Source organism: Taudactylus pleione, unplaced genomic scaffold (genome assembly GCF_031769625.1).
Source record: "Taudactylus pleione unplaced genomic scaffold, aTauple2 ptg000218l, whole genome shotgun sequence".
NCBI lineage: Eukaryota > Metazoa > Chordata > Amphibia > Anura > Myobatrachidae > Taudactylus > Taudactylus pleione.
In genome coordinates this window covers 860,097-885,823 of record NW_028284620.1, presented here as the reverse complement: position 1 = coordinate 885,823, position 25,727 = coordinate 860,097, and the positions used below count along the sequence as shown (strand labels likewise).

The following is a 25,727-nucleotide window of genomic DNA, read 5'->3' as shown; positions in this document are numbered from 1 at the left end:
GCCGGCAGCGGGGGATGCTGCCAGTGGGGATTGGCAGTAGTAGTCTGCTTGGTCTCTTTCTGGGAAGAAGATCCACCCCCAACAGCAGCAACAGGTGTAGCACTCAAGGATCCTTCTGTGGAATCACAGATAGGAGAGGAGTCAGTCATACTTATGAAATTAGATGCAGCAAGACTACTTCTGATAACGATTGAGGATGTTGATGATGCAGGTGTTGGTGGTGGAGATTGCAGGCGCTTGGATCTAACAGAGAGAAAGGAGCAGCTAGGTGACGCTGGACTTATTCTTACGTTTTTAGCCAAAGTTTCAGAATTTTGCGAACACTTTGGAATTTGATGAATGTGCTGCAAGTGACGTAACAGGGAGGAGGTTCCTAGATGGTTAAGGTCCTTACCTCTACTCACTCTTGCTTGGCAAACATTACAGATGGCTTGACAACCGTTGTCCGGATTTGGGTGGAAATAACATAAGAGGATTTTTTTTTTTTTTGCCCCTGCATGACAAAGGGCTTTCTCATACCATGGGCAACAACTGTTACCTGATTTACACAAACAACATCCTCGGCATCAACATCCTCATTATCCTTGTTAGCGACAACTACAGAAATATCCTCCTCATCCTCCTGGTGCAATTCCACAGACGCATCCTCGATTTCTATATCAGCAAGTTGACTTGTGCTGCTCATCCCCACATTTGCAGAGGGCACACAAATGGTGGAAAAAGGATCCTCTTCAAGTACAGTATAAGAAAGGTCAGGCTCACACATAGTAAACGCGGACACACTTGGACTCTCCTTGGGGATCTGTGACTTTTCTGAGCACACAGTTGGTTCATGTGCCTTAGCGATTTTAATTTTTTTGACACTTCTACAGGGAGAAGGGCTTACATCCTCATAAGATGCAGAACCACCAGTCATAAATAAGCCAAGGCCTTATCCTTTTCTTGCCACTTCATGTAGTAAATGGCCAATTGCCAATTTTTTGTTTCTCTGCAGCTAACTTAACTTTTAATTTTTTTACTTTAACATTGTAAAACATTGCTTTGTTTGATTTTAAATGCCCTGACTTAAGCCCTTGGGCATTGGCCTTCGTAGATGATGTTGACGGCCTTGCATCTTCATCATGACTGTTGGCAGCAGCTGCAAGACTGGTATGTGGTTCCTGCTCTCCTCTCATTTAATCATCCTCCGTATCAACAAACTTACACTGCAGTCTGACTGGCAGTGTCACCGAACAATTCTTTTTTTACACTGGGGAAAAGCACCCCTGAATGAGGCAGCAGCCCCTTGATGAACAACACAGGCACCCCTTCTTAATGGACACCACAGGATGTAAACCATTGGTGAGCTTAAAAAACAGGAAGACCAGATTAGAGTTTGCCAAACAATATCTAAAAAAGCCATTACAGTTCTGGAACAACATCCTATGGACAGATGAGACAAAGATCAACTTGTACCAGAGTGATGGGAAGAGAAGAGAAGGAAAGGAACTGCTCATGATCAAAAACACACCACCTCATCAGTGAAGCATGGTGGTGGTAGTGTCATGGCGTGGGCATGTATGGCTGCCAATGAAACTGGTTCCCTTGTATTTATAGATGATGTGACTGCTGACAAAAGCAGCAGAATGAATTCTGAAGTGTTTCGGGCAATATTATATGCTCATATTCAGTCAAATGCTTCAAAACTCATTGGACGGCGCTTCACAGTGCAGATGGACAATGACCCAAAGCATACTGCAAAACCAACCAAAGAGTTTTTTAAGACTAAAAGTGGAATGTTATGCAATGGCCAAGTCAATCCCCTGACCTGAATCCGATTGAGCATGCATTTCACTTGATGAAGACAAAACTGAAGGGAAAATGCCCCAGTAACAAGGAGGAACTGAAGACATTTGCAGTAGAGGCCTGGCAGAGCATCACCAGAGATGAAACCCAGCGTCTGGTGATGTCTATGAGTTCCAGAGTTCAGGCTGTAATTGCCTGCAAAGGATTTGCAACAAAGTATTAAAAAGTGAAAGTTAGATTTAGGATTGTTTAGTTTGTCCCATTACTTTTGGCCCCTTAAAAAGTGGGAGGCACATATAGAAACCGTTGTAATTCCTACACCGTTCACCTGATTTTTATGTAATTACCCTCAAATTAAATGTGAAAGTCTGCAGTTAAAGCACATCTTGTTTGTTTCATTTCAAAGCCATTGTGGTGGTGCATAGAGGCCAAAATATGAAAATTCTGTCAATGTCCTAATATTTATGGACCTGACTGTATATATATATATATATATATATATATATATATATATACACAGTCAGGTCCATAAATATTGGGACATTGACACAATGTTCAGATTTTGGCCTCTCTTCACCACCACAATGGTTTTGAAATGAAACAAACAAGATGTGCTTTAACTGCAGACTTTCAGATTTAATTTGAGGGTAATTACATAAAAATCAGGTGAACGGTGTAGGAATTACAACAGTTTCATTATGTGCCTCCCACTTTTTAAGGGGCCAAAAGTAATGGGACTATCAACTCAAAAGCTATTTCATGGACAGGTGTGGGCTATTCCCTCGTTATTTCATTATCAATTAAGCAGGTAAATGGTCTGGAGTTGATTCTAGGTGTGACATTTGCATTTGGAATCAGTTGCTGTCAACTCTCAATATGAGATCCAAAGAGCTGTCACTATCAGTGAAGCAAGCCATCATTAGGCTTAAAAATCAAAACAAACCCATCAGAGAGATAGCAAAAACATTAGGTGTGGCCAAATCAACTGTTTGGAACATTCTTAAAAAGAAAGAACGCACTGGAGAGCTCAGCAACACCAAAAGACCCGGAAGACCACGGAAAACAACTGTGGTGGATGACAAAAGAATTATTTCCCTGGTGAAGAAAAACCCCTTCACAACAGTTGGCCAAATCAAGAACACTCTCCAGGAGGTAGATGTATATGTGTCAAAGTCAACAATCAAGAGAAGACTTCACAAGAGTGAATATGGAGGGTTCACCACAAGATGCAAACCATTGGTGAGCCACAAAAACAGGAAGACCAGATTAGAATTTGCCAAACAACATCTAAAAAAGCCATTACAGTTCTGGAACAACATACTATTGACAGATGACACAAAGATCAACTTGTACCAGAGTGATGGGAAGAGAAGAGAAAGAAAGGAACTGCTCATGATCCAAAACATACCACCTCATCAGCGAAGCATGGTGGTGGTAGTGTCATGGTGTGGGCATGTATGGCTGCCAATGGAACTGGTTTCCTTGTATTTATTGATGATGTGACTGCTGACAAAAGCAGCAGAATTAATTCTGAAGTGTTTCGGGCAATATTATATGCTCATATTCAGTCAAATGCTTCAGAACTCATTGGACGGCGCTTCACAGTGCAGATGGACAATGACCCAAAGCATACTGCAAAAGCAACCAAAGAGTTTTTTAAGGCTAAAAAGTGGGATGTTATGCAATGGCCAAGTCAATCCCCTGACCTGAATCCGATTGAGCATGCATTTCACTTGATGAAGACAAAACTGAAGGGAAAATGCCCCAAGAACAAGCAGGAACTGAAGACATTTGCAGTAGAGGCCTGGCAGAGCATCACCAGGGATGAAACCCAGCGTCTGGTGATGTCTATGCGTTCCAGACTTCAGGCTGTAATTGCCTGCAAAGGATTTGCAACAAAGTATTAAAAAGTGAAAGTTAGATTTAGGATTGTTTATTTTGTCCCATTACTTTTGGACCTTTAAAAAGTGGGAGGCACATATAGAAACCGTTGTAATTCCTACACCGTTCACCTGATTTGGATGTAATTACTCTCAAATTAAATCTGAAAGTCTGCAGTTAAAGCACATCTTGATTGTTTCATTTCAAAGCCATTGTGGTGGTGAATAGAGGCCAAAATCTGAAAATTCTGTCAATGTCCCAATATTTATGGACCTGACTGTATATATATATATCGGCAGAAATCCACTGCACTCGCCATTCCCAGGCATGGGGTGCAAGTGGCTTGTGACCACATTGCTTAAATAAATAAAAACAAAAAAAACTCAGCACTCGCCATTGTTAAATCACTCACAATAATACATAAATAAATAGTGGGGTTTTGGTTCATGGATTGATCAATGCATTTAAGTCTGCAGCCCACATCACGGGACCCCACTTCTCTGCAGGTCCTACACTATCTGTCATACTTATGGAAACCTGGTAGCTGGTATTACAGAGTTTAAACTGAAAAAATGTTAACTGGTTTAAAGATCACCTGCCAACTAATGGCTTTTAAAGGCAATCTGTAACTTATACTATGTGCGTGATAGGAAGCACTAAATTGGAGATTGTAAATGCCTATTCTTTACCGCATAGTCTTGTCTTGTATTATACCGGCAATTACTAAGTAATTCAACTTCTAAGTCTAGCAGCCATGAATAAAAATAGGATCTGTAGAGGGGATACACAAATTATATTGTTAATATTACTGAAGGGTCCATTCAATACAAATGTGTAAGCAGTCCCACAATTTACATGAAAAAATGTGGCTTGATTCATTACGGCGCACAACTGCGATTACAATGGTGATTATGCACGCAGTCTCACTGCGATAGTATGCTAATCCATTGCGATCGCAGCATAACATAAGGACACCCACTTTACCTTACACACAGACGTAATGTTTTGCAAGACTGCAAAACCATCGGTAACATCGAGTACCATCGCAGCCTCACGCACACTTGCACAAGCTCCGACCTTACTCAGGAATTGCTAACGTCATCACACACTATGACTACTCAAGCTGCGTACGGCATCACAGTGGATAATTTATGCACGCCCCTGCAACAGAGTTCAACCGCCTGGCAAGCCTGTGTTTCGCCGACCACCCCCCCGTCACCACTCACAAAGGCTCTTCCTGTCAATCACTCTACGACAGGTCTGCGTAGTCACTGTGATCACTGTACCGATCGCAGTAGCCAGTTCGCGCATGTGCACAATTGCGTGCATAATTTCAGTTGTGATCAGTAGTAAATCAGGCCCTCTCATCATAAGAAGCAAGTGTGGTTCATGGTGATGTGTGTCCGTCCTTAATCTTAACACATGGTGATCCCAGGATCTAATTGAAGTGTAGTTTGCCACTAGCTGATAATTAAATAAGGCTAGTAATTATGATGATGTTCTGATTTGAAAGTAGCCTAGAAAGTATAGCTTACTGTAATGTAAAATATTGTGGCGTACATCTGCATAGTGTGTGCTGTTCAGTTGTTTGCAGACAACAAGTCATGCTGTACCCGATAGTTTCCCTGTGTGCAGCTCTGGGTAGAGAGCACAGAATGCTGATAAATTGGCAGTAGTAGTGCAGTTCCCGGAAGGAGCAGGGGTTGGATAGATACATGGTAGATGTACCTGCCATTATCCAATGTCCTTATGCGCTCTACCTCCAGTTGGAAATGGCTATTCCAAGCCTGGATAATAACTGAACTGCCAGCAGGGAGAAAGCCCATAGGTTGCAAATGGAAGTTTAAAGAGAAAGTGCAACAAAGACACAAAGGGCCTGATTCAGAGGTACATGCAGCTGCGGCAATAGTGTCTGCGTTTCTGTGCTATGCGATTCTGAGCCTACTGAGATGCCCACTGGCAGCGGCGCTATTCTGTCGCTTTGCATATTTAGATGCAACTTCGAAGCTTCCACAAGCCGTATGACAGGTGCAAATTTTGTCACCTGCACATGGAGTCCTGTGTCAGGGCAACTGCATCTTTAGGTACAGTCGCTGTTAGCAACACGCCCCCCACTTGGCTAGCCACCCCCATGTAACCTACGGGAACGCCCAGAGTAATCCCCAGCTCTTGTGTGCAAAATCTTACTGAGTCTCCTGGCAGTAATCATAAAGGATGCATGTGCAGTGCAACTCGGACGCACAGACCTAAACATTGGCCGCTTGCATCCAACATCGCCTCTAAATCAGGCCCATAGCCTCTACCATGGTAAAGACATCACAAGTTACTAAGAAGAATGGGTTTGTTGTATACTCAGCCTATGCTGTTGAGAAGGGGTTTTGCAGTAGAGCATACAGCTGCAGGCTGAGTAAAACTTGAGTAGCTGCACTGAAGGTACAGTGGGGCTATTTCTTAAGTTGTGACAGTGTACTCTTGCATAGAATGTTGTTAATCCTCCATGTCATGTTATGAAGTTTATGATATAGCAAGGAATAGGGGAGGGGAGGAAAAGAAAGAGGGAGGGGGGAAGGGGGGAGGGAAGCCTCTTGCAGGAAGTGTAGTGTATTGTATAAAGTGCATAGATACAATATGTAACAATTAATATAATAATGCAAAAGGCAGTCTACTAAATAAAATCAGAAGTAAAGGTGCACCCAGAGCTATATACTGATATGACACAAATCAGGAAAAGAAAGAAAACTATTGGTAGAGGGGCACACTCTAAACAGTATATTATATATGATGTCAAATGTACCTTTTGTTAAAAATTCAAGTAAAATACAGCTTAGTGGACTGGGGGCCTGATTCAGAAAGGAAAGTACGATGCACGCACTCGGCCGCTGCGAGAATGAATGCATACGCCAGGGTCGTAACTAGGATGGAACGACCAGTGCCATGGCACAGGGCACCGCAGGGCAGGGGGCGCTGTTTGGGCCTGTCAGTTTTCCGTTTATTATCATTCTCACTTGTAGCTTCCTCCTCTTTTATCCCCAGCATCTCCTGGCCTCTCCTGTCTCTTCCCTGGCCCTTCCCCATGAGGCCATGGCCCTTTTTCAGGTGCACCATCTTATGTCTTATGCCCCTTTTTAAAAAATGGGGGGGGGAAGGGATACCAATGCTCTCTCTGGCACAGAGCACCAAAAAGTCTAGTTACGGCTCTGGTATACGCATGGCAATCGCAGCGGAATAAGCAGACGCCCGGCACTACATAATACAACCCACTTCCTTTTACATGCATCCTTTATACCTGGCAAGACAGCAGAAACATCGAGAACCATCGAACACAATAGTGGTTGAATAGTGGTTGACCTGACCCTCCCGCAGACATAGCGAGACTTCCTGTATGCAACTAGAGCTCAAGGGCTTAATCATGCACGCCCCTGAAATGCCATCCAAACACACAGGCACGGCTGCGTTTGGCCAACCACTGCCCTGTCACCACCCAAAAACGGCACTTCCTGTCAATCAATTGTCCCTGAGGCTGTGGACTCCCTGCGTACGCATACTCCATCGCACTGGCCGGTACGCACACTGCAATGCATATGCATGCACAGAGCAAAACCATTGACCAATTGGGTGCGTCTGCATTCGTGTGTTCCTTGCTGAATCAGGCCCTGTACTGAATCAGGCTCTGTATAACTAATGTGAACACAGAATGCAGATTTTCTGATAACCAGCAAATAATTATACTGTACATAAATCTGCGGTTGGATAATTCAACCAATTAAAGAGAAAAAAAAAGAAACCAACACAAAACTAAACCACATATACTGTATTATCAATATACTAACAGGAGGATGTGTGGGTGAGAGTAGTGCAATTGTCCTAACACGGACATTGTATGAGAAAATGAAACCAAAAAGGAAAGAGAAGATAATGAGGAAACCAAAAGGAAAGGAAAAATAAAAAAATAATAAAACGTATATACACTATGTAGACGAAAGTGATTGGACATCCCCGTGCAAGCAAAATACATACCATTGCATACGAGTTCCAAATGGCCACTAATGTGGCGGTTTCGACAAGAACACTTTATAGGGAGGCTCATGCATTTGCAGTTCTACGGAAACAAATGTTTTTATCAGGACGACAATGCCACCTATCATGTTTCCAGGGTGACGCTAGACTAGTATACAGAAAATTCGGTAACCCGGATGGACTGGCCAGCTCAGAGTCCAGATCTTAATCCCATTGAGAACCTCTGGAACGAATTGGAGCGACGGGTGCATTCTAGGCCGACTCGACCTTCTTCAGTGTCACAGTTGGTCACTATATATAAGACAGAATGGCAAAACATACCGCCTGCTGTTATCCAGGAACTTGGACAGTTTGTTAAGAAGGGTGTCTGCAGTAATCACTGCCCATTGTGGCCCTACAAAGTACTGACATCAATAAAATCTCGTTGATCTATTTGATGTCAGTGTCCCATCACTTTTGTCTACATAGTTACAAAACCGACCCAAATGATCAATAATGTAAATAAATCTCAGAGTTGAGATCACAAGGGGAAAGAACAAAAAATAAGGCTACATTCCATCCTATGGATACCACTCAAATAATAACATAAGGTACAATACAATATATAGGAATCTGCAGGATCTGAGCTCTTATATGATCTGCTTTCCCTCGCTGTGTCAGGCAGTAAAGCAAGGTTATGAGAGTCCCAACAATGGCCCAGTGAAAGGAAGATAAGAGTGGCATCTGTTGTCCGGATATTCTCACACCAACATACCCTGAGGCAAAGCATTGCAGAGCAGTGTGGTGTTATCTAGATAGAGATTGAGGTCACACCTGGTTGTCAATAAAAAAACTGATTACTACTTGCTATTCACACTGAGTGGCCCATGTTAACTAATAGTATTGTGCCTTTAGACTGTAAGCTCCTTGAGCAAGAACTTGATCCCTCCTGTTCTCATCATCTACTTCTCTTGCACACCCGCTACACATCCTCCTTGGGCTTTCTGCCCCTGGATTCCAATCATCAGTTTTTTTTTTTTTTTTTCAGATGACCTAAACCCGTCGTTTGTGTCCACGCTAACAGCTTCAGGTTTCAGCTGACGCTGTACATTTCAATTGCACACATTGGCTGTGTCAAGATTTGTAGTGCTATTTGTACCTTACTGCTTTACCCTGTACTGTCTTATTTGTTTTGCTCTCTGTACGGCGTCGCGGAGCACTAGTGGCGCCCTATAAATACATTTCAATAATAAATTAATAATAATAATTGTGCCACTGAGCTCTGTTAAAAAGGTGTATTAAATATAGCAGGCATCAGTAAAATAGATGAGATCTCCATTCACACCGTGCTCTAAATTATGCAAGTAGGAGCAATCTCTGTTTATATTGTGGCACTACTCGCTGATAATGTATTATGATGAATGTTCTAAATATGCATATAGAAAATAGATATATCAATCAAACAGATCTTCATCTGATACCTATGAAAATTATTGTGCAATCAATTCAATACAAATGATATAAACGTATAGCCAGTAAGTAGCATAGTCAATATTGCTGAGAAATATTGCTATACTCATAAACTATGTTAGGATTCAAACAAAAATTAGACTAAAACCACTAAAATTACGAGAGATATGTTTAACCATATAGTGTACCATATGATACAAATGTGCTGCGTGTACAGATGTGTCTCTGCTTATCTAGTCTCAATACGGCATGCAGCACGATAGGCCAGGTATATTAAAAACTGATATAATATCTAAATGAAGATAAATACATATTAAGGGCATATTCAATTAGGTGCGAAAAGTCCCGTACTTTTTACATGCCGGACTTATCGCCGACATTGCTGGTTTTCAATGCGAAAAAGTATCGCGCTCGTCCCCGCTTATCCCCGTATTCGATTAGAAATCAGTGAAAACGGGACCCAGTGAATTCGTACCTGGCAAAAAGTCCTGTCAGATTTGGGAAAGTCAGCCTGACACCACCCAAAAGGTGCACTGACTATAGATACCCCCGAATAGGCCTGCTGGAAGTATTTGGGGTACTTTAATGCTCTCAATAGCTGCAAATTAGTGTCTTTGCAGAAGTGGTGAAGAATAGCATTTAGCAGGTTTTTTTTGCAGAAAAGAAGTAGTCCCAGCAAATTTGGGGTACAAGAAAATGGGTGCTAGCATATTTTAAAGTTCCTAAAATGAAGTTTAAAAAAAACGTAAAAATCCACCTGCAGCAAAAAGCTGCAAGCTTAAAAACACCTGGGGCATCCTTGGGGACACCCCTGGAGTCTATTTTGCTAGTTTTTAAGTTTGTCGCCCAACTTTGGTATTTTGGTATTTTTCGCATATTAAAAAATGGACTTCTCATTGTGACAGTCCTACATTTATTATTCGGTTGTGTTCTTGCTCTGACCTAGGTGGGGGTAATCTACCTTTCCTCATAGGACTATCACTACAGCCATACATCACTAAAATGCCCAATCTCGTCTGATCTTGGAAGCTAAATGGTGATAGGCCTGGTTAGTACTTGGAGGGGAGACCCCCAGGGAATACCAGGTGCCGTAGGCTAAAGAGGAATATATGGGACCCCAATGACGATTGGCAGAGCACCACAAACCATATTCCTATTTGTTTTACCCACTTTATGGTTAAACATCTTTATTCTTCTTGACTAATATTTGCTTACCCATCGGAATGATGATAAACTATTAAATATTTCGCCAGAGGATTACCTCAGGATCTTACATTTCAATGAGATCCATTTGCATTTGATTAATTTGCTCTTTTTCTTGGGGGATTTGGGTATCATATATTTTATTGACTTACATTTAATAAAAGTTATATTTTAATTGTATTTTTCTAAGAGTGCCCCAACAACTAGCCCTATTTTCTTCTCTTTGTGTATATGTTGTCTTTTTGGGCTATGGGAGCACCACCAACGATTTTTGAATGACATTATTTGAGTAATGAGTACTTATGGTTGGTTCTTTTGGATATTATTGAATTGAAAAAAATCAGCTCTGTGCAGAATCTTCTTTCGTCCTTTGTATATCAGATTTTCATTCCAACCAATCAACTAGTTGGATGGTTGGATGTAAGTTGGTCTTGTGTGTGGCCAGTTTAAGTCTCCTCACAGAATCAATTATGCTGGCCATACACTCTGCAATTATCGGGACGATCCGCCCGATATCGGCGGATCGCCGCGATAATTGCAGCGTGTATGCGGGCGACCGAGAGTTAAATATTGCTCGGTCGGGCATGCTGGATTGTCCAGCATGCCCGTCCGATGCGATATTTACCCGGGAAATTGTCGGCCGCATCGGGCAGTGTATGCCCAATGCGGCCGACAGACAGACATTTCCTGTGTTCCTTCCTACGGAAGGAACAGGGAAATGTCTCCTCCCCCGGGGGCGGAGCGCGGATGTCGGGCTATACACTGTGAGATTTCTCTCACAGTGTATGCCGGCGACATCTGCGGCTGGCAGGCAGCCAGATAAAATGTCTGTCGGTCTGACAGACATTTTATCTTGCAGTGTATGCCCAGCTTAAGTAATATAATCAGCTCCACAGTGATATAATCAGCTCCACCTGTGGTATGTTTAAAATGTGTCAGTGAGTAATGACTACACCTGTGCACCTGCTGGGTGACCTGGAAAATGTGACCTGTGCGGGGTCCTGAGGACCGAGAACCACTGATCTATACTAATCCCTGAGTGTAAAGGGTCTGCCCCATTATATGATCAATACTAATGGCTACTATGAGGGGAAAGACAATCCCCAAGGATACACTTTCCATAAGTAAAAATAAAAGGGCCAGTTTATAATATACACATTTTGGCTAGACTCTGTATCACTTGTGACCATTTTGACAATAGTGATTATAGTGTATTTAACTGTGGGAGCAGAAAACCATAATAATTATGTTCACTTATAAAATCATATACAGGTATAAGTGTTATCAAAAAGTAATCAATGTATGTAAAACAAACAACAACAAAAAAGTATACAAAAATAAATATAGCCACACATGAGCATGCTGGAAGAAATAGTGGAACTATAGAAGAGACACTTATCTTGAGAAAGGCGTCGCAGAGCGCCTAAACATGTTGAATAGTGCCTCATCACTTTTTTCTCACCTATATCTGTGTGGCTTCCCTGCCATCTATGCTACTCCTGTGCCTTTTTGCAAACCCGGGCTCTATCTTCATGAGGACAGAGAGTTGAGCATTAGTCCATCTTGATGGTAGGGTTTTAGAATTTTTAATTTTGGAATTTTATAAGAAAAACATTTTTTTTTTCATGCTATTTCAATAAACATCCCATTGTGTGGGTTATATATGAAACTGGGTGACTCCCTTGTTTCCGTTTCTATGTTTGCACTTGTTGGCGAGTCCTATTCCAATGTGAGGAACCCACGCCGGGGATAATCAAAGATACCTTTATGTGCAAGTACCACGTTATCAGAAGTAAGCATACATGTAAGGGATTCACCATATCACTTTTCTCCTCACTGATGGGTGAGATGTCATCAAGGGAGTAGGAACTGAAGCTAGGAGGGGATCCCCGTTCACCTTTCTTCTTTTTGTGTTACACTACCTTGCGGTAGAGTGTACTTAGGAAGTGACTGTATTACCCGATTGTACTTTTCTTATCCTTTTCATGTACTGTGGATTACCTACATTGAAACATTTTGGACACATGTGACATGAACTACTGAAGGAACAACTCATAAGCACATGTGAGGTTGTTGTTTTTTTATTTTTTTGCATACATTGTTCTGAGTTTTGCAACCGGTTGCAACCTTTTCTGCTTTGAGGTGCAGCGCCATTGTGATGTTAATTATTATTATTTTTTCAATGTATGTAAAAGTTATAGACCTAAGCAGAAATATTTCCTGACAGTTTAATAAACTATTAAAACAATTCTGTCTGTTATTGATAATAATGAGAGTTGATTATTGTATTCGTATCCAGGTATGAGGACATTGCTCACGTAGAGATATATATGGATTTAGTATCCAGAGATATGAACTTCTGAAGCATACTAGAAAACGATTACCAATCTAAAGGTGCATACACACGGGACGATTCGCTCCATGAATGACATCGTCCCGTGTGTCCCCGGCAGGGGAGTGCTCAGTTTCGTTAACGACACTGAACAGAAACACTGAACGAAATCAAGAACGATTTCGTTCAGTGCCGGCCACCCTCCCTCATCCCTGAACATGTTCAACCTGACTATATCGTCAGGTTGGATGGGAGGTTCGGGCGATGAACAATAACTACCAACTACAAACGCATTGGTCGTTATCGTTCTGGGGCTGAAACTGAACGATTTTTTTGACAACTGAATGATAACGATATTGCTATCGTTCAGTTGTCCTAAAAACTGCTGCGTGCGTACGCAGCTTTACAACACAGGGAAGATGAGCTCTGTCAGAGATAAAAAATTGGTACAAAATCGTTATCAAACCATCTGACAAAGATGGCAATATTGTCCTGTGGTCAATTGAGCTCTACTTGAAAAAGGGCAATCGTCAATTAACGGATCCAAGTTGTTAATCCCATGGAAAACTTTATATCTCTTTATGTGAGAATCATAGAAAGAGCCAAACGAATGGGGTTATTTCAAAACAGGAACATGAATTACTTGGAGTGACTGACCCCAAAGTACCAATTTTTTACCACTTGCCGAAAGTGCATAAAAACAGGTCTGAGCCCCTTGGGAGACCCATAGTATCTGGCATAGGGAGCTAATCAGAACAGGTCAGCACTTTCGTTGATGCCCATCTACGACATCCTGTCACCACCCTACCCTCTGCAAGGTATACCTCTGACATCATGAGAAAAATTAATGATATCAAACAGGATGAGGGTCAATTTTCTTGGTATTGATATGTAATCACTGTATACTAGCATCAACCATGATCAAGTCCTTAAAGCAGTCAAATTCTTCCTTGACTTGGAAAATGCATCTGAACTCCACGGTCTATTGCTATAACTCTTTGAATTATATTGTTTAAGAATTACTTTCAACAACCAGGTCTTTCTGCAGAGAAGAGGCACTGCGATGGCTGCGGCATGTGCACAACGTATGTACATTTATGTTAGGGTGGTGGGAGAGAGCATCCTGTTATGGATAAGGTGTATCGATTACATTTTGCTAATCATGCAAGGTACTCAGGATCTTTTTGAGAAGTTCATACAAACACTTAATATCGACTCACTTAATCGTAAATTGACACATGATTTATTTTTTTTTAAATCTCTCTCAGTTGTTGAATAAATGTAAAAGATGCTTTTTCTATATGCTTTAGGAGTGCAATTTGCGATACTTACAGCATAATGATTATGTACAGTATATCCATACTGTATTTTCTTTGTATTGCTATACATGGATGTACTGTTTATTTTCAAACCAATTTTGGTAATTGTACTCTTTATTTCTGTGTTATGTTCAATAAAAACCTGTTTAAAAAAAAAGAAAAGAAATTATTCTCTGTGCCGAATGTGCTGTGGCTGGTTCGATATGTAATATCGGCATTCAGATTGTTGACATTCATTATTTTGACATTATATTGTGGACAAGATCTAAATGTCAACATTCAGGATGTTGACCTGTTCAATATGTCGACATTATGAATGTCGACACTGGTATTTTAGTCTAACTCTAATTGCAGCTTAACCCTAATTGCTTCTAACCCTGATTTCATCTGTCAACATTCTGACTGTTGGCATTTTTAACATGTTGACATTGTCAATGATGACATTCTGACCATGTCAGCAATATAATGTTGACATTATGAATGTCAACATGCTGACTACATCCACCTGTGGCTATATGGCAGTTATAATAACCTATCATTGCAGTCAGATTTTCAAAGTCATGCACAAAACATACTGTACCATGCAAAAACATACTGTACCATGCAATTTGAATAGAAATCCGACTACATTTGCTTTATCATAGGGATGCTATACCCAATAAGTTAAAGGTTATGGGGTCCCTACAGCAATCTTGTCGGTATTGGCAGGAATATTTTCGGCCAACATTGGCACGATTATTTTCATCTTCTCCAAAGTTTACTCCGCTGTGCCGATAAGTTCCTACATGCAGTCTTTTCGGTTGTCCATAAAGACTGTCCTGCACTGTGCATGCCCCATCTCCTCACAGCATATATACATATCTATACTTATCATAAAGTTGTAATGGTTTTGTCTGTACATAGAAATTGTTTTGCAGAAATTTGCTTTCTGGGACTGTGATCTATGGAGACAAAAAAATTGGGAGGGAATTTTTGCTTGTCTGTTCATTCAGGCATAATGCAAAAACTACAGGATGAATTTGGATTGAGTTTTCAATATTGTATAGCTTATGCCGCGTATCCACTAGACAATAAATTGGACGATATGAACAATATCGTTATTGTTCATCATCCGCAATATCGTCTAGTGAGTATGCAGTCAATGACCAGCGATGCACTTTCCCACTGGTCATTGACAAAATTTTTCATCGCCCATACTTGCAGGGTAAGTACGGGGATTAGGGAGGGTGACGTCACTGAACGATATCGTGAAAGATATCGTTTAGTGTGGGTGCTCAATGTCATTAACGACATTGAGCCCGGTACTGCAGGGAAAAAACACTAGACGATAACGCTCATGGAGCATATAGTCTAGTGTCTACCCACCCTTAGTCACCTGGAAACAAGAAACTGAGGTATGTATTATTTCAATACGACATTAGGGAGAGGAACACTAAAGAAGAAAACAGACGCTTGACACTTGGCGTGTGCAGGCTCCTATGACTAGATGTATATAGATATAACTTTTTTGGAACAAATTTACTTTTAGGAACTGTTTATGAACTATGGAGAGAAAACATTTATCGGAATTTGCACAGGCTCCTCAAGTCCAAAATGACTATATGTATATGAATATATATATATATATATACACATATATATATATATATATATATATATATATATATATATATACACACACATATTGCACACCCCGAACACAAACAGTTATATATGTATGCACATATAAATACAGAGATGCTGCTTGTGTTACTTGCAGCCTTTCAGTATTACTGTTGGTTAAGTGGCTTGCTCACGAGTTGGTAGCCCCAAGCATTTTTTTGTGTTAATCCTGAAGGAAAAACTACAAATATTGTTTACAAAGATATTTTGTGATCAGTGTCTACAATATAAAATATACATTACAGTATTAGATGCCCTTACTGTCTTTGTAAAATTAGTTCCGCTGAGCAATAATAGACATTCACGAGAGTGAAGCTGCAGGCAAATGCAAGTATGTATATTTGTACATATATTATTATTATTATTATCATCATCCTTTATTTATATGGCGCCACAAGGGTTCCACAGTGCCTTACAAAGTACATAAACAAATGAGCAAACAATAAAACAGTATATATTATACATATATATATATACATACATACATACACACACACACACATACAAGCTTCCCGGCACTTGTCTGCTTTAAATTCAGATTGTCTCCTCCCCCCACATGCTCCTCTGTCTCCCATGTGCAGTTCCATGGAGGAGCGTATGTGGAAAGGCGCAGTATGAATTTAAGACTGACAAACGCAGGGAAGAGCTATATATTGTGCGATATATATATATATGCAATTTTACACACCTGTGTAATTACCAAATGAGAGGAGGAGAGTAGGAGGAGCATCAGCCACCCGCAGGGACTGACTGGACGAGAGCCATCTGTCCCTGCAGTTTTTGGCAGAAATAAGGATTTTCCTTGTTTAACACCATTCTCAGATGGAGTTATATAAGGTAAGCCTTTAAGGATTTTTGTATGTTTTTCTGCTACCTGAATATCAGAAAATGTTAAGTGCTGTAAAGAGCAATTACTTGCTCTCTACAATGTGATGTTGTAAGAGTCAGGCATTAATGGAGAAGATAATTGCATTATCTTCTCTGTTAAGCCTTACTTACATAGCTGGGATACTTAAATCAGGCACTGTTTGTTTCCACATGATTTAAGCAACACTTTGGTTGCTGAATAGAACCTTATGTTTTAAATACTTTAATAAATATATTATCATTCTACTTATACATAAAGCCACAAGAAAAAAAAAAAAACATTTACCGTAAAATACTTTGAACACAGATGCTATGGGGCAAATGTGTCAAGCGGTGATAACACCTTTTTTTCGGAATAAATGGGTCATTACTGCCTCTCCAAAGGGTATTAAAAGGCAGACCGTGGAAAAATCTGAGATTTCTCCCGCGGCGCCTTCAGCTTTTCTTTCTAATGCCGCCATTATAGCCAGCTAAGGCGGTGAAGTACGATGGCCAATTACTCAGGTGTAAAAAAGTTCAGCTTTTTGTCACTATCATCATCTGAGATTGGTGCTATGATTGCTTACGAGTACTGATTATCTGAGGAAGCCGCTGATAGCGACTGAAGGCGGAGAAATTAGTTATCCTGTATTCCCCACTGTTAAAAGGATCCTCTGACCATCGCGATCAGGATGGTTGCATGCTGAATTTTTTATCAAGGTACCGGTACCTGGGTGCATCATATTGCACATAAGCTATTGTTTGATTCCCTGCAGGGCTGGTTCATCAACAGCCGCAGGTTAAAAAGTGTGCAGGGGATCGGAAGTGGGATGATCATGTTTATGAGCCTGTCATTTTATATTATTGAGTGTTATTAACCAAGCCGCACTGGATGAAGTCCTCTTACCAAAAGCACTAACTTACTAACGATCACTGGTATGTGTCTGACTTTTTTTTTTGGAATAAGTTTTTATGCAATATTAACCATTGCTGGACTATGCCTTAATACATGAGCTAATGCTGAACCCTGCTATACAGTACTAACAACTGTCAGACTGTATTCTAATGCACATTATTAATGAATGCTGGATCATGTTTAAATAGATTTCCAATGGTGAAATTGCACTATTCAATGGGTTTCAATAGATTACCATTTTTTAGATTGTAGTTATTGTGGATCCACTAATAATCATTGTAATTTAATTTATCTTTCAATGTTTTATACGTTTTATATATGTGATTAAATTCATTATTGATTTAGCAGCGCTCCCTTGGTGAAGAGATTTTTTTCTTCTCCATTTGTGTTGTTATCTTGTAAAATTGGAGGTTAGCAATTCCTCCTGGAGGGAGCAGCAGCCTAATCAAGTAATGAGACTACTGTAAAGCTAGACTAGCTCCCATACATTTTATGAGTTTTTGTATTAAAAAGGAAGACCGTGGGAAATCTGAGATTTCTCCAGCGGCGCCTTCAGCTTTTCTTTGCAATGACCGCCGTTATGGCCAGCTAAGGCGGTGAAGCATTATGGCCACTTACTCAGTGACAAGAAGCTGACCGTTTTTACACATCATCATCTGAGATTGGTGCTATGGTTCCTTACGAGTACTGACATTGCCATACATCCTTGCATATCTGCTCGCAATGAAGTTCTGCGGTCTTTCAAGATTTTACGCATTCACAATGTGGCCACCCAGAAGTCATTCCATATTCTACTAGGCTGGTACGATACGGCCGGACAGAGATCACCTGAGGAGTGAATTTTCATAACACCTTCCTGGTGATTTTCTTTTTAATCCATTGCTGCACTAAGACATTTTGCATTGCTGTAATTAGCGGCAATGCCGATTGTCCCAGCACAGGGATAAGTTACATGATAATACATCTCACCCTATTCACTGTAGTGATTTTCAAGTCTTCTGCACAGTTGTGTAATGTCTGTGTTTGCAATGTGGCCACCATTTTCTATCCCAAAGAAGATATGTTTGTCATTATAATTAAATAATATGTACTGTCTCTTTTTAATCCCATTTCTTATGTTTACAATTGTTTGACATTCTAAATCAAAGTAAAATAATTCTGCAGTGTATTAAATTTGTCAGTGTTTATAAAACACAACTATAAGTAGTACCAACAAACTTACACAGATGAACCTTATATAAAAAGTATCTTACTGTGGCCCAGCACAAAGGACAAACTCTGCATCCTGAAAGCAGTTCAGCTCTATTGTAAGCAGAACTATTAGGACTTGTAACAAGTAATGGTAGATTATATTTTGTTCTCAACATATCTCTGCACCAGCTCCAAACTGACAAACACAGATTTGCTGCATATGATTTATTGGCATTTTCTTTATTTCTTTCAGGGAGTGCTCAATGGACTAGGAGCTTTTTCCAGCAGAAGTGCAAACTTTCAGTACAAGGTATGGTAGAAATCTAACCAGTTATAATATAACCAAATAAATACATTTATATTTTTGCAGACAAAGGGCGGTAACCAATTAGCCCCGAACATTGTTTGGGCGCTAATGGAATCCCCGGGGCTATCCAATCAGCCCTGAAGTCCGGGCCGACACCGGTACTTATTGTAGCTTTTTTTTCGGGACCTGTTGGGTCCCAAAAAATTATCTGTGCTGTGTATTCGCCGCTGTGATGGACGAACAAATAGGATACTGGGATAATAAAAAAAAAAAACGGTCGAAAAACGAGGAAAAGTATCTGTTTTTCACCAAAATATATCGGGCCTAACTGAATATCCCCCAAAGTTGGAACTGCATTAATATAGTATTTAAGGATGAAAGGCAAGTTCTCTTCCAGTGGAACATTACAATATCCTAATTCATCTCATTGACATGTATTACTCTCTATCTCTCTTCCCTAGTGCCTTGCATGGTGCCTTCTTGGTTCTGTGTACTCTTCTTCTTACCTTAACTTCCACTCCTTTTTCTCTGTAGTCGTTCACATTCTGACTATTCTTAAACTCAACACCCTCACACAGTTCTCACACTATCCCTAATGCGGTGCAATATGCCATGCACAGTCACTTTAAGTTAACAGTGGGACATAAGCATGTATAAGAAGATCCATCAAATGATAATGATTACATATATATATATATATATATATATATATATATATATATATTTATATTTATTATCAAATGCCCTGACTGACTCACTGACTCATCAGCATCCAGCCTTGGGTTGAGAAACATGTACTTTCCAGTCGGGTTCCCAGCAGTCAGGATGCCGGCGGTCAGAATAAGGGTGCCAGCATCCCAGCACCGAAATCCCAACCACTGACATCACGACAGTAAGTATTAGGGTTTGGGGGAGGGTTAGGTTTAGGGTTAGGCTATAGTGGGAGGTTTAAGGTTAGGCTGTGTGGGAAAAGATTAAGGTTAGGCTGCGGGAGGGTTAGGCTGTGGGTAAAGAGGGTTAGGGGGAGGTTTATGGTTAGGACACTTACCTATTAAGCAGTGTCTTTTTAATGGTAACAGACACTGCACCTTAGCATATGTGAGGTTTAGGCCTGCACGCATACAGACACATAAAATAAAAATAAACAAGCAAACATAAAAGTCTCAGCACTCCTTGTGCTAATCAGTCAGCAGTGGCTTGCAGCCACAATTTGGGCATGCTCTCCCAGCATAACCCTTGCATCCTCCAGGTCCTGGCACCCTAATGCTAACCACCACCCCCAGCATATCGCCTGGCCAGTTTGTCCAGCATCAGGAGCAATGAGCAGCAGCTGTATGAGTTTTAAACCCTTCCTGTACCGCTGACTTCCTGCTGGCTCTGGGCGACCTGGAAAACCCGGAATTCTATATTTCCAGTTTGAGTTGTGCAGCCCAGAAAACCCGGAATTCAAAACTTCTATTATAGGTGCAGAATGTGCCAATCTTGTTTTCCTCTCCCTTGGAGGGAGCTTATCCCACCAGATCATAGGCAATTCAGGTGAGAGACCACCCCTCTCACCACACATCCCCTCCCCCTTCGCTTTTCCAAGCTTGGGGAAGCGCACTTTTCCTTTCACGACAGCCGAGACTATTCAGCCTTCCGAACCACCTTTCCAGGTGTGTTGTCTTCATACGTCCTGAACGTGGTGCGTTCTGCCAGAGGAGCAACCATCCTTCTTTTCTTGCGGACACCTGGTTCTGCTATTTTCCGCTGCCCCACAGACAAAGTATCCCTCAAAGAGCCAGTGTGACATCCGAGCGGTCTAGCGTGAAGTACAGGGACCGGACTTTCTTCTTGCTGGAAAGCTTGTCGCTGTGCCTACAGTCGCTGCTTTACGCCCACCCCTTCAGGTGTATTTATCCCGTGCTCCATTATTAAGGCAGTGCGCCCTGGCAGGGAAGAAAACACATCCTGATTATTGCGAACTTAGGCTTTCGCTCCTTTTCGCTGTTTTGCTGACAATGTGTCCACCAGCGGAACTTCTGTAGGAACAGGCGAACTACAGTGGCACCTAGGAACCTGAGGTGTGGCGGTTTCCAGCACATCCATTGCAGCATCTGTATTGGGTATGACACCTCTGCAAATATTTCTGTCTGCCCGTAACCGGGGAAAGTGTTGCAGATTTCTTTCCTCAGACATTAATTGCGCAGATGTTCTCTCTCCAAAGAGGACTGGCTTTTCCACTCTTCTCCCTTTTCGGAGGTAGGGACTTGGAGACTTTACATTGGCATTGTCTCTGTGGTTCCTTTAAGAGCTCAACAAAGCCTGGGAAATTGCGTCCCAACATTATAGGATAGGGGAGCTTAGGACCAACTGCGTCGACCACCTCACAAGCATGCCCCTTTATGGTGAGGCTTACTTGCACTCTGGAAAAGTTTTCTGTGGATCCATGAACGCAGAGTACTTCAACTAACCCTGGCACCTTTTCCACTACCCTGGGCAGGACAGCCTCTGAGTTCAGAGTTAGCTCACTCCCTGAGTCTATAATAGCTGGCAGTTCTCAGCCATTCAGTAACACAGTTTCCCACATTAATGGGAGTCTGGAATCCAGGGGTACCATTGTGCAAAAAGCAGGGTATGTAACGCACATACTAGCAACCCCACACTCCATAGGCTCTGTTTTTCAGGGACAGTCCCTTCGTATATGACCTGGATCTCTGCACTCATAGCAAATGACCCTGGCATCTCCAGTGGTGTTTCCTTGAGGAAGGGGTGACAGTCGGGGTCACAGGCCAGTGGGGTGCGATCTTAACTGGTCACTGATTCCCTAGTTTCTTTTTTGCCATTTTTGTTATAATTCCTGTGGTCTCATACCGCTCCAATACTGTAAGTAATTCCTCTAGATTCTGAGGATCAGCTTGCGTGAACCAGCGCTGCATATTCCGCCCTACGGTTCTTATACACTGGTCAACAACCGCCATCTCTACAATCTGCAGTGCAGTCTTCTGGCTGGAGCCAACTCTGCCCCTGTCTGGCGAGTTCTGCAACCTGCTTCCGAATCGGTACCTCTGGTAATAGGGCCCATTCGTGGAAGCGCTGCGCTTTCCCAGAAGGAGTGAGACCTGACCTGGCCAGAATAGCACTTCTGACTAGGTCATATTTTTCTGCATCAGCAGAGGACAAATCCGCATAGGTTTTCTGAAGGTGGCCATACATCAGCGACTGTCAGTCGCGATCCGGCGATGCGATGGGAAATGCCGGCATTTCCGGTGGAAACGCCAACCTCCCACCATCATATACCAAACGTTCTGCCTTTTCAGTTCCTTTGCCACGCTAGAAGCAGTTGGCATATGCACTGCAACAAAGCAGTGCAGAGGTCCCTGTATGGGCTACCACATGTAACATGGGGTATAGAATGATGACTCCAGACAGGCAGGTACTTACCTGTAAAGCAGTGTCTTTTTAATGGTAGCAGACACTGCATCTTAGCATACGTGAGGTTTAGGCCTGCACACATACAGGCACATAACATAGAAATAAACAAGCAAACATAAAAGGATCAGCACTCCTTGTGCTAATCAGTCAGCAGAAGCTTGCAGCTCTCCCAGCCTTGGACCCTCCAGGTCCTGGCACCCTAATGCTAACCACCACCCCCAACCTATCGCCTGGCCAGTTTGTCCAGCATCAGGAGCAATGAGCAACAGGTGTGTGAGAGTTTTAAACCCTGCCTGTGCTGCAGAGTTCCTGCTGGCTCTGGGCGACCTGGAAAACCCACAATTCTATATTTCCAGTTTGAGTTGTGCAGCACAGAAAACCCGGAAATCCAAACTTCTATTGCAGGTGCAGAATGTGCCAATCTAGTTTTCCTCTCCCTTGGAGGGAGCTGATCCCTCCAGAACGTAGGCAATTCAGGTGAGAGACCACCCCTCTCACCACAATATATACTGGAAATAGTGATAATAGTGTCATTGCAATGGCAGGTAAGGCAGTTGATTTGACCTCTGATCCCTCGCGCCAATGTCAGTGTTATTTCCAGAGAGTTCCGGCATAACACACATCTCCAGTCTCCAAACACTTCTGTTATTTCTTACACTTACTCATCAACATACCACCTCATGATGATTACAGACATCAAATACTTGAAAATCAAACAATAAAATCACATTATCCACAAACAAAATATATAATAGTATAAACCAGACAACCAGATACACCTCACCTCGGGGGCCGCATCAGACAGCCCTCTAGCTGTCAAAAAGACTACACATGACACTTAGGGGTCTATTCATCATCACTTTATTTATACAGAACCATGTGAAAATTAACACTTTCACATACTTGTGTATAAATTAAGTGTCCGGGCCAGTCATCCAGTTCTGCAAAAGCATTTTATTCGGAACTTGTTGGTTTCCTGTGATGGCGTTCAGCCCCCGATAATCGGCAGCCTGTGAAGATTTACAAGTACAAGGCAGCTGCTGCAGCCGGCAGAGGGATCTATTTAGTGAAGATAGGGGGTGAGTGGAAGGGGAGAGGGGGAGAAGGGGGGAGCGAAAACAGACCGGACACCGGGGAAAGCTAAAGGACACAGCAGTAGGGGGAGGAGAGAGGACACAGGGCGGGTGGCTGACAGAGCGGACACCGGAGAGCGGCACACCACAGCAGGGGGAGAGATGACACAGAGGAGGAGGGGGGGTTACACGCAGCAGTGGGGGACACATGGCAGCGTGGGGGGGGGACAGACACCGGCGGTGGCGGGAAAATCCAAAGGGCATGGCAGGTGTAGGGGGAAAAGTATCACTTTTCCGAAAAGCTGACTCCACAAAAAGAAAAACAGAGCAGCTTTTCGGAAGTGATACTTTAGGCAGTGAGGCATGATGAATGCCTCCAAACAGTCTTTTAAACTCTCAGCGAGTTTAAAACATAATTATCACAAGTGATAATTATGTAATTATGAATAGACCCCTTAATCTTAGTAGTAAATTAAATCAATACATATCCTATATATAAAATTCATTGGTCTGTTCAGCACCTTATCAGGGCAGCAGTGCACCCTGTGCTGCACTGCCGCCCCTTCCACTCCCCCTGAGCACATACCTTTAACCGTCAGGGGGTGGGTGGAGGGCAGGGAACTTCATCAGAGTTGTCCTGCGAGCAGCAGTGCAGGTCAAACTCTCTTTATACAGACCTCTGGAGCCGGGCAGTTTGTGGCCAATGAACTTGGAGGATTCCGCCATGTGCAGAGGCACCGGCTGCACCGCCCTCCTTACGGCCCTGGGTCTGTTTGTTTGTCTGTCCGGTTATGCATTCGGACACCCCTGCACTGATTGGGATAAAACCAACGTGAGGTGGTCCAGTTGGATCCTGACCAGGTTTTAGGAGGGTTAGGTTCCTGGTTGGACCTCCTGTTTGTGTACGCTAGGCAGAACTTTGACCCGGGGAGCCTGTTCTGAGCCTTCCACTGGATGGATTTGGACGAAAACTTCACAAAGTGGTAACATTGGATCCCAGAAGACATACTAGAGGGTTGAGGTCCCAGTTGGACCTCTTGTTGGTGTACACTGGGCAGAACTTTGACCCGGGGAGCCTGTTCTGGGCCTTCCACTGGATGGATTTTGATGAAAACTTCACAGAGGGGTGGCAATTGGTCTGGGATGCCTAATGGAGTGTTTGGGGTCCTGGTCGGACCTCACAATGGAGTTTCCCTAATGGGTGTGTTAGAAGGGCTGCTAAACTGCTAATTATTTTTAAAACGTTACATCCAACGCATTGATAACTTAATAACTTGCAGATTTAAACCCAGCTAGTAATTAATAAAATAAATAGACACATTTCTGTAAATAACATCTCAGCAGGCATTTTAAACATGCGTTGTAAGCTTTAAACAAGCACATATGACATAAATGCAGATAGGAATTGGGGCTGCATGTCACGGCTCGGTGGAGCCCTGTGACCACCTGTTGCTTATCTTTGGTATAGAAGAAAGGAATGCACAGGTCACACAGAGAGATGTAAAAGTGACAACATCACAAAAAAGTACAATAGCAAAGATGAAAACAAAAAAAGGTAATGCTAAAAATAATCTATTGAGATTATCTAAGGGAAATAGATGAGGGGAAGATGGAGCTCTGAAGAGAGAGAAGAGGAAAGAGAGAGATGAAAACCAGGCAGTGCTGGGGAATACCTGCTATAATATCATACATTTAACCGCAGTGTGTTATACAGATAAGGTGTAGAAAGTTGTGCATGAAAAAATTTCCTTTCCGCACCACTGAAATGGTTTACTAATGATGTCCCAGAAGACTTCATTTAATCCAGACATTCTCACTGGAAGACAATTCCAAGTTCATAAAAGTTATTGCCATTAAACCTCAAAATTAAATGAACATGTTAAAATACAATACACAAGCCCAATAAAAATCTACCAACATCTTAATTTAGCCTTAAATCTATATTATATTCTGAGAATGATAGAAACAACCCCTATTAAAAGACACAAAGACAACTATACTAAATGTTATAAGAACAGAGGAACCCTTCAATTAAAAGGAAAGCTAAGAGAAATCCATTTAAACTTTGAGATGCATTTATGCTTAATTTGACTGTTATATGCATTTTATGCACTCGAGGGCAGGTTTAAGATTGTCTATATATAAAGCTTTAAAGGAAAGAAAAATGATTGCCTCCACATTGTCCACATCCAATATGGTGACTCCTGCCTCCCCCATTTAATTGTTATGATTCGCAGTTATGTTTGCCTTAAAATGCATAAAAAATGTTTAGAATTTCTCACTTTCTTTGGCATTTGCATTTCTTTTAATATCATAGACATACTCTTGTATT

General features: G+C 41.8%; 1 protein-coding gene, 1 long non-coding RNA gene and 1 pseudogene across 4 annotated transcripts in view; 2 read left to right on the top strand and 1 right to left on the bottom strand.

Moving 5' to 3' along the window:
- Positions 1-25,727, bottom strand: part of LOC148517344 (uncharacterized) — a 121,806-nt gene that overhangs the window by 10,005 nt on the left and 86,074 nt on the right. The window contains exon 2 of the long non-coding RNA XR_015879297.1: positions 14,000-14,128. This is a non-coding gene — a long non-coding RNA (uncharacterized LOC148517344). The remainder of the gene's footprint in view (positions 1-13,999; positions 14,129-25,727) is intronic.
- The window catches only part of NMU (neuromedin U), a 103,984-nt gene that overhangs the window by 73,906 nt on the left and 4,351 nt on the right, over positions 1-25,727 (top strand). For all 3 annotated transcript variants that reach the window (XM_088478793.1, XM_088478794.1, XM_088478792.1), the window contains one exon: positions 18,855-18,911. In XM_088478793.1, the coding sequence (XP_088334919.1) occupies positions 18,855-18,911 (57 nt within the window). The remainder of the gene's footprint in view (positions 1-18,854; positions 18,912-25,727) is intronic.
- On the top strand, positions 10,112-10,229 carry LOC148517347 (5S ribosomal RNA; annotated as a pseudogene).